At 50.4% G+C, this 14,185-nt stretch overlaps 1 protein-coding gene across 1 annotated transcript in view; it reads right to left on the reverse strand.

Moving 5' to 3' along the window:
- Window positions 1-11,068, reverse strand: part of SLC6A20 (solute carrier family 6 member 20) — a 31,726-nt gene extending 20,658 nt beyond the window's left edge. The window contains exon 1 of the mRNA XM_016141339.2: window positions 10,840-11,068. Within this exon, the coding sequence (XP_015996825.2) occupies window positions 10,840-10,960 (121 nt within the window). The 5' untranslated portion in view covers window positions 10,961-11,068. The remainder of the gene's footprint in view (window positions 1-10,839) is intronic.
- Between the last annotated feature and the right edge of the window lie 3,117 nt (window positions 11,069-14,185).

Consider the following 14,185-nt stretch of genomic DNA (forward strand, 5'->3'; position numbering starts at 1 on the left):
GAAATCCCCACGCCCAACTCTATTGCAGCCACCAGTGGTTAATCAGAGCCAGGACCACGGAGTTGTTAAATATTTTGAACATCACCCCTGAATCCATCCGACCAGCTGCCCACCTCTGCACACTTGCTCTGGGCTTTTGCAACCCCGATGCTGCCCCACAAGGAGGTGGTTAGGTGTGGGGAGATAAGGGGGTCCCCAATAGGCAGACCCCAGGCTACCACCTCCTTTGAGGGAGCACCTTCATGTGTATCTGTTTTATACAGTGGCCTTCAGCCTAAATTCCATTTTCATGAAATTGACTGATATTAATTTTAAATCCATTGGTTCCCAAGGAGCCATCTGCAGACAAGTGCCCTCGGTGATAGTGGGAAGCCAGAGCGTGTGACTGGAGCTTTGGGCGCCCTCCCCACTGCCTAACCCGTGGCCAGAGCCAGGCGGTCTGCTGCAGGGGACAGGGGTGGGAGACACTGCCTCTCTTTTTGGTCCTGCCCCCTCGTTTTCTGCAGCCCTTCGGCCATTCCTGCTCCTGAAAAAATGTCCAGTGGGAAAAGAAGGCAGGACTTCCGAAGAAGGTGAAAACCCTGGTGCTACAGCTGCAGGGAGTCAGGAAAGTTACGGAAGGAACTGGCTCCAGAAGTGTTAAGGTAAACAACGAAAGCCGAAATCCGTAAGTGCTTATGTAAACATCTGGCATTTACAAAAATGCCTCCGTGGTGTGAGTCAGTGGGGTCCGCTAACCAACAGGCTCCCCCAAAGCCTCTCCAGCATGCCACGAACCTTGGCACCGCCCCTTAAGTATCTGCACAAACATTCCACTAGGAAAACGAGCCCAGAATTCATGTCATCGGTCCTTGGACACTCAGGCTGGTGCCCGTTTTCTGCCATCCTGAAGCAGGCTGTGGGACAAAGCGTGGTCCACGTGTTTGCTTATTTCCTCAGGATGGAAATTCCAGAAGTAGAATGTGGGGATGGGGAAACACAACCAGGCCGAGCCCCGTGGGCTCCCCCACCGCAGAGAAAGGAGAGAGGAGAGAGTGGGGCTCCCACCAGCAGGGGCCGTGACAGTCCCTGCTCCGGTGGGGGCCTCGAACAAATCCCGCCCTCCCGTTTCCAGCCCCTGAAGATGCTCCCGGGGGCCGTGCTCCCCTTCTGCCCTGCAGAAAGGTGTTTCGGCACCTCACCAGGTTCCTGTCAATGGCAGGGCGCCTGAGAGGCCATCAGGGGGTCCCACACAGGACATCCCTGACAGTAAAGGTCCTGTTGATCCTACCTGCACAGGGCAACATTCGAACTCTCAGTGGTTATAAGAAAAGCTCATTTTCACCCAAGGTGTTAAACAGTAACCACTTGAGTGAGGCCTGGCAAGGTCCACAAAAGGCTTGTTTCTTTGACAGGGCCTGCCTGGTGGCCCACTGCCCATGGGAGGCTAGAAGTCCCAGGCTTGGTGCCCAGGTGGGAGTACGGGGCTCTGTAGCCCTGCCCGTGGGTCATTTCTGTGACCGTTCCTGCCCCCAACCACACACACACACACACACACACACACAATTCCCATGAATTTGCTCTGCATCATTTTTCAACAACTAGAACAACTGAACATTCATATGCAGAAAAATGAACCTCAACTCATCTCACATTTTATACCAAAAAAGAAAAAAACCACCTCAAAATGGAGCAGAGACCTATAATTACAACTCAAAACGATAAAACTTCTAGAAGAAAAAAACACACGAGAAAACCTTTTTGACCTTAGGTTAGGCAAAGATTTCTGAAAGACAGCATCAAAAGCACTATTTGTGAAAGAAAATATTGACGAATTGGGCCGCCTTTTAAAATTCTGCTCCGCGAAAGACACCGCTAGGGAAAATAAAAAGACGAGCTACAGATTGGGAGAAAAAATTTGCAAACCACGTATCTGACAAAAACTTTGTATCTGGAATATATAAAGGACTCTCAAAACTTAATAACGAGAAAACAAAGAACCCACTGAAAGTTGCACAAAAAAATTTGAGCAGACATTTCACCAAAGAAAAGACATGAATGGCAAATTAGCACATGAAAAGATACTCACCATCCGCATTCATTAGGAAAATGCAAATTCGAACCACGATGAGATGCAGTTTTGACGGTCTCTTATAAAGTTAAAGCCTACGCTTCCTATGTGGCCCAGCAATTGTACTCGAAGGTGTTTTCTTTACAGAAATGAAAACTTAGATTCACACAAAAAACCTGCACGTGGCTGTTGATAGCAGCTCTATTCGTAGCCGTCAAAACCTGGAAACAACCTAACTGTCCTCCAGGGGGTGAGTAGATGATGAACGCTGGCAGATGTGATCGGCAATCACAAGAAACAAGCTACCGGCCCTCGCCACAACATGGCAGGCTCTCGAAAGCGTGACGCTAAGTGAGAGATGCCCAGATCGCAACGCCTCGCGCTGTAGGATTCCATTCATATGACATTCTGGAAAAGGCGACAGACGCTACAGGGACAGGAAACAGATCGGTGGTTGCCGGGCGAGTGAGGGGGGTCGTGGGAGTGGGGTGTGTGTGTGGGGGGGTGGGGGTGGTGGCTGGGACCAGGGGCAGGACCGACCAGAAGGGCGTGACCGTGTGACGTTAACACACGTGCACACATTTCTCAGCACGCACAGAACTGGACACCAAAGAAGGCGGATTTTCCTGCACGGACGTATATCTCAATAAAAGAAAATTTTGTTTTGTAATCAGTTTGGAAACGAGTCCAGTGACCAACCCTCTTCCGACAGGACTGTGCCCCACGCTCCTTTTATGTGGAAATCCTGACACTGGCTGTGCATGAGGAGACCTGGCATTGAGGAGAGGCAGACAGACAGAGGCCTGCAGAAGGGCGCCTTTGCTCCCACGTACCTTGATGGGGCACACTGTGGGAGATTAAATACAGCCACACTTTTCACCCCTGTGCCCGTGGAGGGGGGGCATCCATCCCCCCACCCGTGACTCTGGGCCGGCCTTGGACTTGCTTTGTCTCAGGATGTGGGGAAAAGGGTGCCATAGTGTCTCCTCGGGATGCCTTGCAGCCTGGCCTTCATTCTCTTGGAACGCGGCCCTGAGACCACTTTGCACAGACGCTGGTCCAGACTTGAGAGGACAAGAGGCCATGTGGAGGAGACCTAAGGGCCCTCCAACTCAGCACCAAATGCCAGTGTGCGCACGGCGTTCCTGTCCAGATGACCCAACAGTGAATGTAGCCACGCGAACCAGGCCAGACCAGACCAGTCGAGAAATGTGCGGCCCACTCAACAGAACTAGGAGAGATAACTAATTGTCGTGTTAGCCCTCTTTTTTTTTTTTTTTTTTGGCTTCGTTTGTGTATTTCCTAAACACAAGGACATTCTTTTACATAATTCTACTGCAATAAGCACGTCTCGTCAGTCTCCTTGAATCTGGGACAGCGTCTCAGCCTCTTCTCGTCTTCTGTGACTTTGACGTGGTGACCTAGCCAGTTATTTTGTGGAGTGTCCCTCACTTTGGGTTTTGGCAGGGACATGAAGAGGCACGTGAATTGATCTGCCCCGTTCCTGGCGACGTTAAGTGTGCTTGCTTGGTTAAGGCGGCGTCTACCAGATTGCTCCACTAAAAGTTACTATTTCCCCTTTTGAAATAATTAAGAATCTTGTAGGGAAATAGTGTGAGGCGAGGTAACCCTGCTGGCTCTCCTCAGAGTTTGCCCACAATCATCTGTCGATGATTCTTGCCCGAAACTATTAATACCGTGTCGGTTGCCAAATGATGGTCTAATTCCATCCCTCTCTCTAAGCCCTTGGGTTTCAGAGTTCTCTGTCATACAGATATAGGTGGCGGAGGCGCCCCTCCAGCCCCGCGTGGAGGTCTGTCTGCACCGACCTGGGCGAGTGGGACGTTTATAGCCACGGATTTATCCGGAGGGCGTAAGGCCGGCTCTCAGTCTGGTTGATTCTTGCTCTTCACCACCTGCCACGACCCCCCGACTGCAGTCCCCGCCTGCTGGTGCCCCCCCTGCAGCTGTCCTCCCACAGCTTCTCTCAGGTCAGGCCACTCCCCGCCTCCCCTCCCCTTGGCCCTTCCACCTGGTCACTGCCCTCTTTGGCTCCCCCTTACACCTAGAATGGCACCCGCGGCCTCTGGGAACACGGGCTGCCGTCTTCCTCGTCTTCCTCTCCGAGCGGCTGGCCTCCCTGGCTCTGTCATAGTCACGTGACCCGTCTGGCTGCTCTGGCCCCCGCATGCCTGTCCTTGGTGTCCCCTCTGCCTGGACCGCTTTCTTCCTTCTTTCTGTTCTCTGCCAAACTCGGCTTCCTCGGAGTGGCCAGCCTGGTCTGCCTTAGCGAAGACAGTCCCCGTGCCAGAGCGCCCCTCCCACGCCCTCCCCTGCTGGACTCTCCTCACGGCAGATACCCACGCGAAATCGTGCTGCAGTTCAGTCGTCTGCTTGCTGTCCATCTCCCCTCAGCATGGACGCTCTTGCTCCCTGATCTGCTCGGAGCAGTGAGTATTCGTTGAATGCAGGAAGGAATCGTTGAGGTCTCCCTAGAACCTTTCCAGATCACCCAAAACTAAGTTGGGGTCCCCTTCTCTGGTCTTCGGTCTCGTAGCTAGCCCTTGATCACTGAGTGTCTACTGCTTGGCCCACCCCTACTTCTCTATAGAGGTCCTGAGGGCAGGGATGGGGTCTGCCTGGCTCACTCTTGAATCTCTAGCTCTGAACACAGAGCCTGGCACAGACCATTTGTTGAATGACTACCTGATGGGAAATAGTTCGACAGGAGCGGTTCTACTTGTGCAGGTGGGTCACGAGGCTATTCCCAGGAAGAGATGACAGAGAGGTCTGGTAAAGTTCATCACGTTGCTAAAAACACCATGTATTTAAAAACTTCATCCAACATGACTTTGAACTCCGACTTTACTTTGTGTCTATATTGGGAAGATGTCCACTGGGTAAGTCTTTATTGGCCTGTACCTCCCTCAGAAAGGACAAACGATCAGAAAGAAGACTTTGGACCTTTAATGAGCTGTAGATAAAAATCAAAGCAGCGCCCTCAGGTCTGAGAGCAAATGTCTTCCTCTGAAATCTACTGTGAGAAACGGGGGATTTGTATAAAATGTCTGGAACATGACCTCCGAGAGTCAAGAGGACATTGTGTTTACAGAACGGTACCAGGCGATGATGAAGAGAAAGGGCAATTCAAGAAGAAAAACAATTAAATGAAGACGAAAAAAGTACCGTGGTTAATTTAAAACCAATGGAGGCAATAAGTGAAATTAAAAAAAAAAAAAAAAAAAACCACCTCGAGAAATGACCCTGCAGGCTAGAGGAAAAGGGTGAAGAAGCGGAAATTATAAGAGAAGAAATGAAGCATGGACAGCAAGCCAAAGCATTTCTGTCTGTAATAAGAGCTAAGGAGAGGAGACACTACGCACAGCAGTTAGAACATGTGCGATAAATGGGTCCTACGAGGCATTCCTGGGGCACGTCACTGAGACGGCTCATCAGTACTAGGGCAAAGGGGTGACTGTTTCATACCTAGACAGAGAGTTCGCAAAGTCTTGAGGTGAAATTTTCATATGCTATCATATAAAGTTCTATGATATCCTAATTACATAGGGTACCTAAGAACTAATAAAAAAATAAATCTGGCTGCAGAGTTCTCCTTTGCAGAACTAAAAACCTGAAACATCTTCACAGAATGGAATAACATCTATATAGTTTTGAGTAAAAATGATCGTAGCTCATTCGCGTGGGATAGAAAGGGAACATATTTTCAGATATGCTTAGAACATGAACCAGCTATTAATTATTCCTGAAAAAATTACTTTCAGGTGAACTATAGCCAATTAGTACTGGATCATGATAAAACACTTACACATGGAGTTTTGTTATAAAAGAACTAATTAGTGATAAACCAACTAAATAGGATTAATTCTAAAAATAATATTGTTAATATCATTATAACACAACCCAAGCGAAAAACGTTCATTCTCAAATGAGCAGACGTGTAATGTTAGAAGTATAACGGTCATTGTCATGTGTCTGAAATATTGACAACTCTCACAGGCGATACCAGCAGATAACATTTCATTCTCGATACTGATAATTAGAGCAGATTAGTACACTCTTTATTTAAAATTTTTTTTTTTTAAGAAAAGTTTTATTAGAAGGGAAAGTACACTTCCAGACGTGGAAGCAGGCCCGAGCCAGGGACGCATGCCTCACTCGAATGGCCTTATTTAAAAATTTAAAGGAACTACTAGGAGACTAAAAATAGGACTTATACCTTCAAAATCACTTGAGGAAAAAAAGTAAGCAACGGCGATACACTTCATGTTGCAGAAGAGCAAAATAAAACTCGACAACAGCAATGACAGGAAGAAAACAGCAAAGCAGTACGAACGTGATGAAAAATAACGGCAAATACGTCATGACAATAAATGTGAACGGAGCAAATTCTTCCACTAAAAGGTAATAATCACTTTGGTTAAATGTGTAAAACTGCAAATGACTTAAAGTTCCACACTGGCGAATGAGTAAGTTATGTTACACCTGCAAAGGGACTGTTATAGAGCTAAGTTCATATTTTCAAATAATATTAAATGATCTTGGAACCGATAAGAGGTTAAGTAAAAAAAAAAAAAAAAAAAAAGGAAGGCACTAAATTACAAATAAAAGATGCCTCTTACCTTTTAAAGCAAAAAATGTGTTAACGGTTGTGACCTCTAGGATCTGGAACTTGGGGTGATTTTGTATTCTATTTCCTCGTTGTATTTTATTTGTTTATATTACTCTACTTTCTACCATGAAGGTGTGTTACATTTATAACCACAACACACACACACACACACACACACACACACACACAAATTCTACAGCATGATGCCACTTATTGCCCTAATTATTGTAGCCAGCACCTTATCTGTTTGCTAAACCCCAGAATCTCGCCAGAAGAGAAATTCCTTCTATATAAAACTGATCTCTGCAAGCCCTCATTCATGTCTTGCTCTATTTTTTTTTTGAGACCCACAAAGAGAAAAATTGGAGTCAATTTTGGAGTCAATTTTGGAGTCAACTTTCCAGGGAAAGTTTATTCAGGCTTCCAAACTCTCCCTCGGCGTACACACCTCCGTCCTCTACAAAACCCGCCTGGCGCCCTGGGCCCCAGGCTGGGTGCTGATCTGAAGGGCTGTGGCTCCAGCGGTGTCATGGGGCTGGCTGACCCGAGCGAGCTGTGCACATCTCTTCCCAGTCTGCATCCCGGGACACGACGTTGCTATTCTGAAATCCGCCATGGCGGGAATATTTACACCACGGTAATCTGCAAATGCTGCAAATTAGGTCCTGGGCCTCCGCCAAAAGCTAGTCGTTCGACACTTACCAGTACCCCACTGCCTGGTCCCTAGCACTGGTGGCTTGGAAGGGGGCTTCCTCCTAAGTGTGGTCCATGGACTAGCAGCTTTGATGGGCATCACTTAGGAGCTTGTCAAAAATGCAGAATCCCTGCCCTCCCACCAATATCGGAGTCAGAATCTGAGGGGCGGGGTCCAGCAGTTTACCAAGATCCTAAGCACCAGACTAGCAGAAGGGGCTTTGAGGGGAAGTGGGGCATCCAGGCTTGAGTGTCATTGTCCTACTGCATAGTCAGATGTCCTACAACATCCCCCTCTTTATGGTTCAAATATCACAGAGAAAAAAACTTAGGAAAGATAAAAAATCCGTATTTCCACGAGCCACACAACCGTTCTCACTTCTCCACATTTCCTCCACAGTTCGAGTACGTGCTTATATAAAACTCGTGTTTATTTTCTATGTGTTAGTCTATACAGCACATTTGCACCCCAATTTCTTTCTGAATAACTTAGACCCCGACATGATTTGCCGAGATCTGCTGATTTTTTTGAGAAGAGAGTCCGTGCGGTTCTTCCAGCCGCCCATCCCTCTTCTCTTCCAGGGCCGAGTGCTGTGTAGAGGTGGCTGGTACCTGGAATGTAATCTGCAGAATTAACATTCCTTGTGCTGGGCCTGGAAAACAGGCCTCCCCGGTTCCAGGCAGGGCCCCGCGGGAAGGAGCGTGAACCCCTAATCCGTTTTATTCTGGAAAGTATTTTGGCACAGCTTCGCCCTGTGGTTTATCAACAAGCTCTTTGTTGGCTGCGGGTGGGAGGGTCACAGCTCTGTTTAGAAGGAAGTAGTACACCCCTATGGAGTCTCTTATGATGTGGTCGGTTTACCCTTTAGCTATAGGGAAAGAATGGATCTGTAAATCGCCTGGGTTTGGGGGAACATAAATCACTTATTAATAGGTGACGCTACTGGCTTGGGTAAGCCACAGGCACCCCCACCTCACGCACCCTGTGGCTTTTCATAACAGACCTGGCTCGTTCATCCAGCAAATATTTACTGGCGCCTCCTCTGACCCCACCGCTTCCCAGAGATGGGGCTAGTGGGAGACAGAGAAACTCTGCAACAACGTGCAGTCCTTCTGACCAGGTGCTCTCTTGGCCTGATAGGCAGTGGGGACAGTCGGGGAGAGTGACCGAGAGACAGGGTAACATGTGGCCTGGCCTGGAGGGAAGAGTGGGAGTGTGCCAGGCTAACAACAGCTTCTCGGGGGAGGACGTATCCTGTGCGAGGTGTGGAGGCAGAGAGGAGGCATTCGCCAGCCAAGAGCTGTTCAGTATTGTTGAGGGGAGGGCTGGGCTGGAAGAAGATGGCGGGACGTGAAGTAGAAATAGAGGCAGGTGTTAGGTGGGCAAGTCCTCACTGTGCCAGGATGAACGACTTGGTTATTATTCTGCAGACACTCATGCCTGAGAGGGTAGCATCCATCCAACCAACGTCTGTCTACCTCCAACCTGCCCATCATCCATCCATCCATCCATCCTTCCTTCTCCTCTGTGTCTGCTCACTTGTCAACCACCATCTATCCATCTACCTAGCCACCTACCAGACTAAGAAAACTGTGCACAAGACTTTTTCTTTCTTTTTCCTGGGTCCTGAAGGTCTTGCGGTTTCCTCGGCAACTCCTTATATCTATTCTACTTCAGAACTACTCCGCCCTGTGTCCACCTGTAGACTATTCAGGTGACGGTGTTATTGGAAACAAAGAATAAAACAGTCACGTGATAGCAAGGTTCACCTGGCCTGATGTTTGGGAAAGAATAAAGGTATCATGGGTAGGTGTGCTGAACACACATAACGACAAGAAAATCCCATCCGGACAAATAATTATTTCAAAAGGCAGTTATGAAACAGCACATGGCAACACATGCCCTTCAGAGAATTATAATGTATTTATGTCCTTAACACTAAAAAAAGACTCAGAATTAAGAATGCATAGTTTTAAAAAAAAACTATGGATTAATCTTTTTGTCAATTTTTTTTTTTTTGAGCTGGTGTAGATAGGGGAGGGGAGAGTACGGCTTTAGATCTTAGTCTTCTAAATTAGTTAAATTTTGTAAATACTTCAGTCTAACATCTTTCATTGTCCATTTGGTGAAATAAAAAAAAACATGTAGATTACAGATGATACCACACACACACACACACACATACGTGCACACACCCACACTACAAGGTTAACGAAAATCACTCAGAGATAAGTCTTGCTAATGCTTCGGTATATATTTTTTCCGTTCTCTTTTCTCTGTATATTTTAAAACCTGATCGAGATCATCCATTTAATACACCGTGTTGATTCTGACTTCCCCTCCCTCCATTTAGTGTATGAAATGAAAACATACATCGATTTTTTTTTGAAAACACCATCTTAATGGGCTGCAAAAAACGGCATCGCATGGGTGCTCTATATTTTTTGAACCAGTTCCCTGTAATCGAGGGCTTAGGAAGTTTCCAGTGTTTTGCTCTCATTAAAAGAAGGGGGCCAATCTACCACTGTCTCTACCTCCTGTCAGAACTCTCATGATTCTCTTTAGATAGAAGTCTAGAGACGGAATGCCTCAGAAAGGCTTCTTTTCATGCCGAGACTTGTCTCTGTTGCCACACCGCCTTCCAAAAAGGCCAGTGGGCCTTCAGGGAGGCTATTTGGCATGCCACGGAAAGTGACCTCGGCTCTCTGGGTATTAAGGGAATGTGGTGTGTTTGCTGTCTAGTGAGCGTGCTGTGATACCTCAGAGGAAACAAAGAAAGAAAGAAAGAAAGAAAGAAAGAAAGAAAGAAAGAAAGAAAGAAAGAAAGAAAGAAAGAAAGAAAGAGAAAGCAAGCAAGCAAGCAAAGCAAAGCAAAGCAGAAATAGAATGTCTTGCCTTCCTGCTCTCTGTAGTGTCAAACTCAAACCAATCTTTTTTTTTTTTTTTTTTTAATTAAAAATCTAAAGCAATAGCTCGAGATCCTTCTATCCTCCTTCTATCCTGAGTTTCGAATGGTGCTGCCAGGAATATAAGTTTCTGAACCAAAAGGAGCATATAAAGAGTTTCTTTCTGCTGAACAAGCCAATCGACACTTAAGCGCAGGGTTTATTCACTAGGAGTCAGACCATTGTCACCTCTTCCCCCGAGGGAGGAGAATCGTGTCCCCTTGCGCCTCCTAGAGCGGCGGCCTGGCCACCAAGGGCGGGGTGGGGTCTGCCGTGAGATGGGCCTGGGGGACTGCAGGGGGCTCCAGACGGCGGCCTTGGATCAGAGCTCCAGCCGTGGCCCGAGACGCTGTGCGTCCGCGTCTGGCTCTGCCCCTCTCAGAGCCTCAGTTTACTGGTCTGGAATACGGGACCGATCCGAGCGCGCGGCCCCAGGCGCGTGGGGACCGAACGGCAGCCGGCGCCGCCCGGGGCGCCCGCGACGGTCCGCCGCGGCGGGGGCGCGCGGACGCGCACTCACCTCCGCCGTACATCTGGCACAGGTAGGGGAAGCGCCACACGTTGCCCAGGCCCACGGCGTACGAGATGCAGGCGAACACGAACTGCAGCGGGTTGGCCCAGAGCGGCCGCGCCTTCTCCATGGCCCCGGAGCTCGCGCGCTCGCCGCCGCTCGGGCGCCCGCGCGGCTGTCTGGGTGCCCGGCCGCCCGGCGCGCCGTCCCGCCCCGGCTCGGCCTGGGGGTGGCCCCGCGCCTCCGCCGCCGCCGCGCGCCCGGCTTTTTAATTGCTAATCTGGTTCACGGCGCGCCCGTCGGAGGGGCGAGGCCGGTACCTGGAGGACGGCCAGCCCCACCCCGGCCCGGGAGGCGCCCGCGATTGCGGGGTGCAGGGCGGAGCCCCGCTCCCTCCCCGGCCGCCCCACGTCGGGGCCTGGGCTGCGGTGAGCTGTGGAGCTCCTCGGAGGGGCCAGGTTCCCCATCGTAGGCAGTGCCTTCCGAGCGCCAGGCTGTGCCCGGAGACAGGGCCGTGACCCAGGCAAGCACCCCTAACCTTCCCGTAGCCAGCCCCGGCAGGAGGGACACACTTAAAAATCGCGCTGGATATAATGTCCCATTTCCAACTATTTTTGACCCACAGAATCGTAGTCAGCATAGAGGACGGAGAGACGCAGGAAGGCGACTAGGGGGAAGCAGACGGCTTCGTGGTTCCAGGGGTGCTGGGGTGGCCAGGGAGGGCTTCCAGGAGGGAAGCCTCGCATCGCTCAGAGGAGGGAAGGGAGGGAGGGACCCCCATCCCCGGGCAGAGGGAGAGCGATTCAGGCAGCTCAGTTCGGTCCATCCACTCGGCAGGCGGGCCCTGCGTGCCTACTGTGTGCAGGGCAGGGAGTCTGGCTCTGTAGAGCTCCGTGGTGGCACCGGGACTAGGGTTTTGAACCAGCACTGTGCCTGACTTTACTGCTCTGACCCCTCTCAGAGCCAGAGATTCTGATTGATTAGCCTGGGCCTGGGGTCAAGGAAACCTCATATTTCTACCAGTCTCGCAAGGTGACATGGTTCAAGGTGGTCGCTAGACAGTCTAAGCCTGGCGCTTTGGAGTAATGCAGGATCCGGCTTTGAAGCTCAGCTCTGTCACTGACTTAGCTGTGTGCCCTTGGATAAGTCGCCTAACCTCTCTGAGCCTCTGTTTCCTCATCTGTAACGGAGCACATTTCCTCCCTTCCCAAGGGCTCATGTGAGGATTAACTGACAGCTTACTACCTGGCACATAGTGCTGAACAAAGAGGCCATTAATATGAGTCCCCAGTAGGCTGAGTGAATGCACCGGGAATGCACTAAATAAGTTAATATCGATGACACACTTTGAACAGTGCCTGATGCATTGTAGAGAGCTAAGGAAGTGGACGTTCGTGTTGGGCACTTACGGATGAAGCAGTAAGGAACGTTTCAGTACGAGTCGTCGGGAGGATGCACGCGCTCACCGCTGGGAACTTCGGGGTCGTCCAGGGTGTGCGTTCGTTCAGCTTTGGAGGCTCTCGCCCGCCCATTTCTCGCTCTCGCCCGCCCATTTCTCAAGAGGCTGGACCAGTTCGCACTCCCACGAGTTTCGGTTGCTCTGCATCCTCCCCGGCACCTGCAGTTCTGTTTTTAAAGGTGTACCCGGTCTTATGGGTCCATAGTGATGGTTCACCGGGGCTTTTAATTTCGACTCCCCTGACACCAATAAGGCTGCGCACCTTTCTGTAGGCGAATTGGGTCGTTCGGATGTCCTCTCTCATGAAGCGCCTGTTCAAGCTCTTCCCCAGTCTTTACCTGGCTCGTCTGTCTTTTTCTACTGGCTCGTAGTTCTTTCTACGTCCTGCACGTGAGCCCTTCGCGTATGACGCATTTCTTCTCTCCCTCTGTGAGTTGCCTTTTTACTCTGTCGCTAGTGTCTTCTGAGGAACAGACGTTCTTAAATTTAACAAAGTTCAATTGATCAATCTTTCCCTTTAGCGTTCTCTTTTAGTTTTTTTTTTTAAAAAAAATGCCCTGCTTAAGAAATTTCCCCCGTATCAACTTCAAGGGCATGACGCTATACCTGAGAATCTGTGGTCTCTGTGATCGGCAGAGCTAGAGCCGCCTTTGTCACGCTGAGGAGTAGTTTAGACTGCACGTCGCTGCCTCCAGCTAGTGGCTTGGTGACCTCTCGTTCTCACCGGTGAGTTTTCCCTGTGGGGGGGGGGGGGGCCCTGGCTCTGTGGTGCTGTTCAGGACCTGGGCGCCCTGAAGACACCCTGCACAGTGCTCTGTCACCTGGAGCAGGAGGCTGCTTGGACATACGCAAGACCCCTCTTCTATTTCCTACCTCAGCAGGGATCAGGCCGGTTCCTCCCTCCATTCATCCGGCCAGACTCCCTGGAGCCTGTTGAGCGTGTGGACCCTGATGGGGGCTGCGGGCAGCACAGGGAGATCTCCTCAGGTAGCCCCACAACAGGGCTATGGTTCTCTGGAGCAGATGCTCAGGGCTCCTGGTGGGATCTCCACACCTTCCTAAAACCCACCCACCTGGTAGCTCTGATGCGACAAGGCCAGTTGTGCTGCTGTGGCTGCAGAAGTGGAGGGCACAGGCCTGAGGGGGGCGGGTGCGCGTCCACAGGGAGCCGGCAAGGCAGTGGGTGGAGATTAGTGGTGGTGGCTGGTGAGGATTTAGCAACTGGCTCTCTGCAGCAAAAGCTCGGACGTGCAGCATTCGCCAATTGCCATTGTGGCCGATTCCAAGCCACCGATCTGAGGTCCCCGACATGAAGTTGGGGAGACACCTATGGTAACTCATCGTTGTATCAAATTTCCACCACAGAGGTGCGATGGACGTAGATACCCTCGAGAGCATAGATAATAATTGTGTGGTAAATAATTAGGGAGTGGAGGTTGTGGAGTCTTTATTACCTCTGTTTTAAATCATTGGTTAGTTTACATAATTTAATTTTTAAATCATGGCCGTGTTTAACGAGCAGCTCCCAAAGTTCCCGAAAAGGTACCAGTTGGCACTCGCCAGCCGGCCCCACACTCCCAGGCGCTCAGGGCTGACCATCGCCTCTGTGTGTCAGGGACAAGGGAACGAGCTCAGCTCTCAGGCATCTGGTGCCCGTGGGCAGCAGGGTGTTCCGCCCCACCTGCGTGCTCCCTGGGGGCCTCCTCTGCCAGTAAGGTCGTCTTCCTGTGGCCCGCCTGCCCATCTTCCCGTGGCCCACCTGCCCGGCCTCGCTGTGCCACACATCAGTCGGGACACGACTCCCTGAAGGATGCAGGACTTACCTGATTTCTGGAAGAGGGCGGAGTAAGAGGGGTGGCCTCTGGCCTCGGCTCGGTCGCATGGGTGTGGTCACGG

The sequence above is a fragment of the Rousettus aegyptiacus genome, unplaced genomic scaffold (genome assembly GCF_014176215.1).
Source record: "Rousettus aegyptiacus isolate mRouAeg1 unplaced genomic scaffold, mRouAeg1.p scaffold_m13_p_4, whole genome shotgun sequence".
NCBI classification, from domain to species: domain Eukaryota; kingdom Metazoa; phylum Chordata; class Mammalia; order Chiroptera; family Pteropodidae; genus Rousettus; species Rousettus aegyptiacus.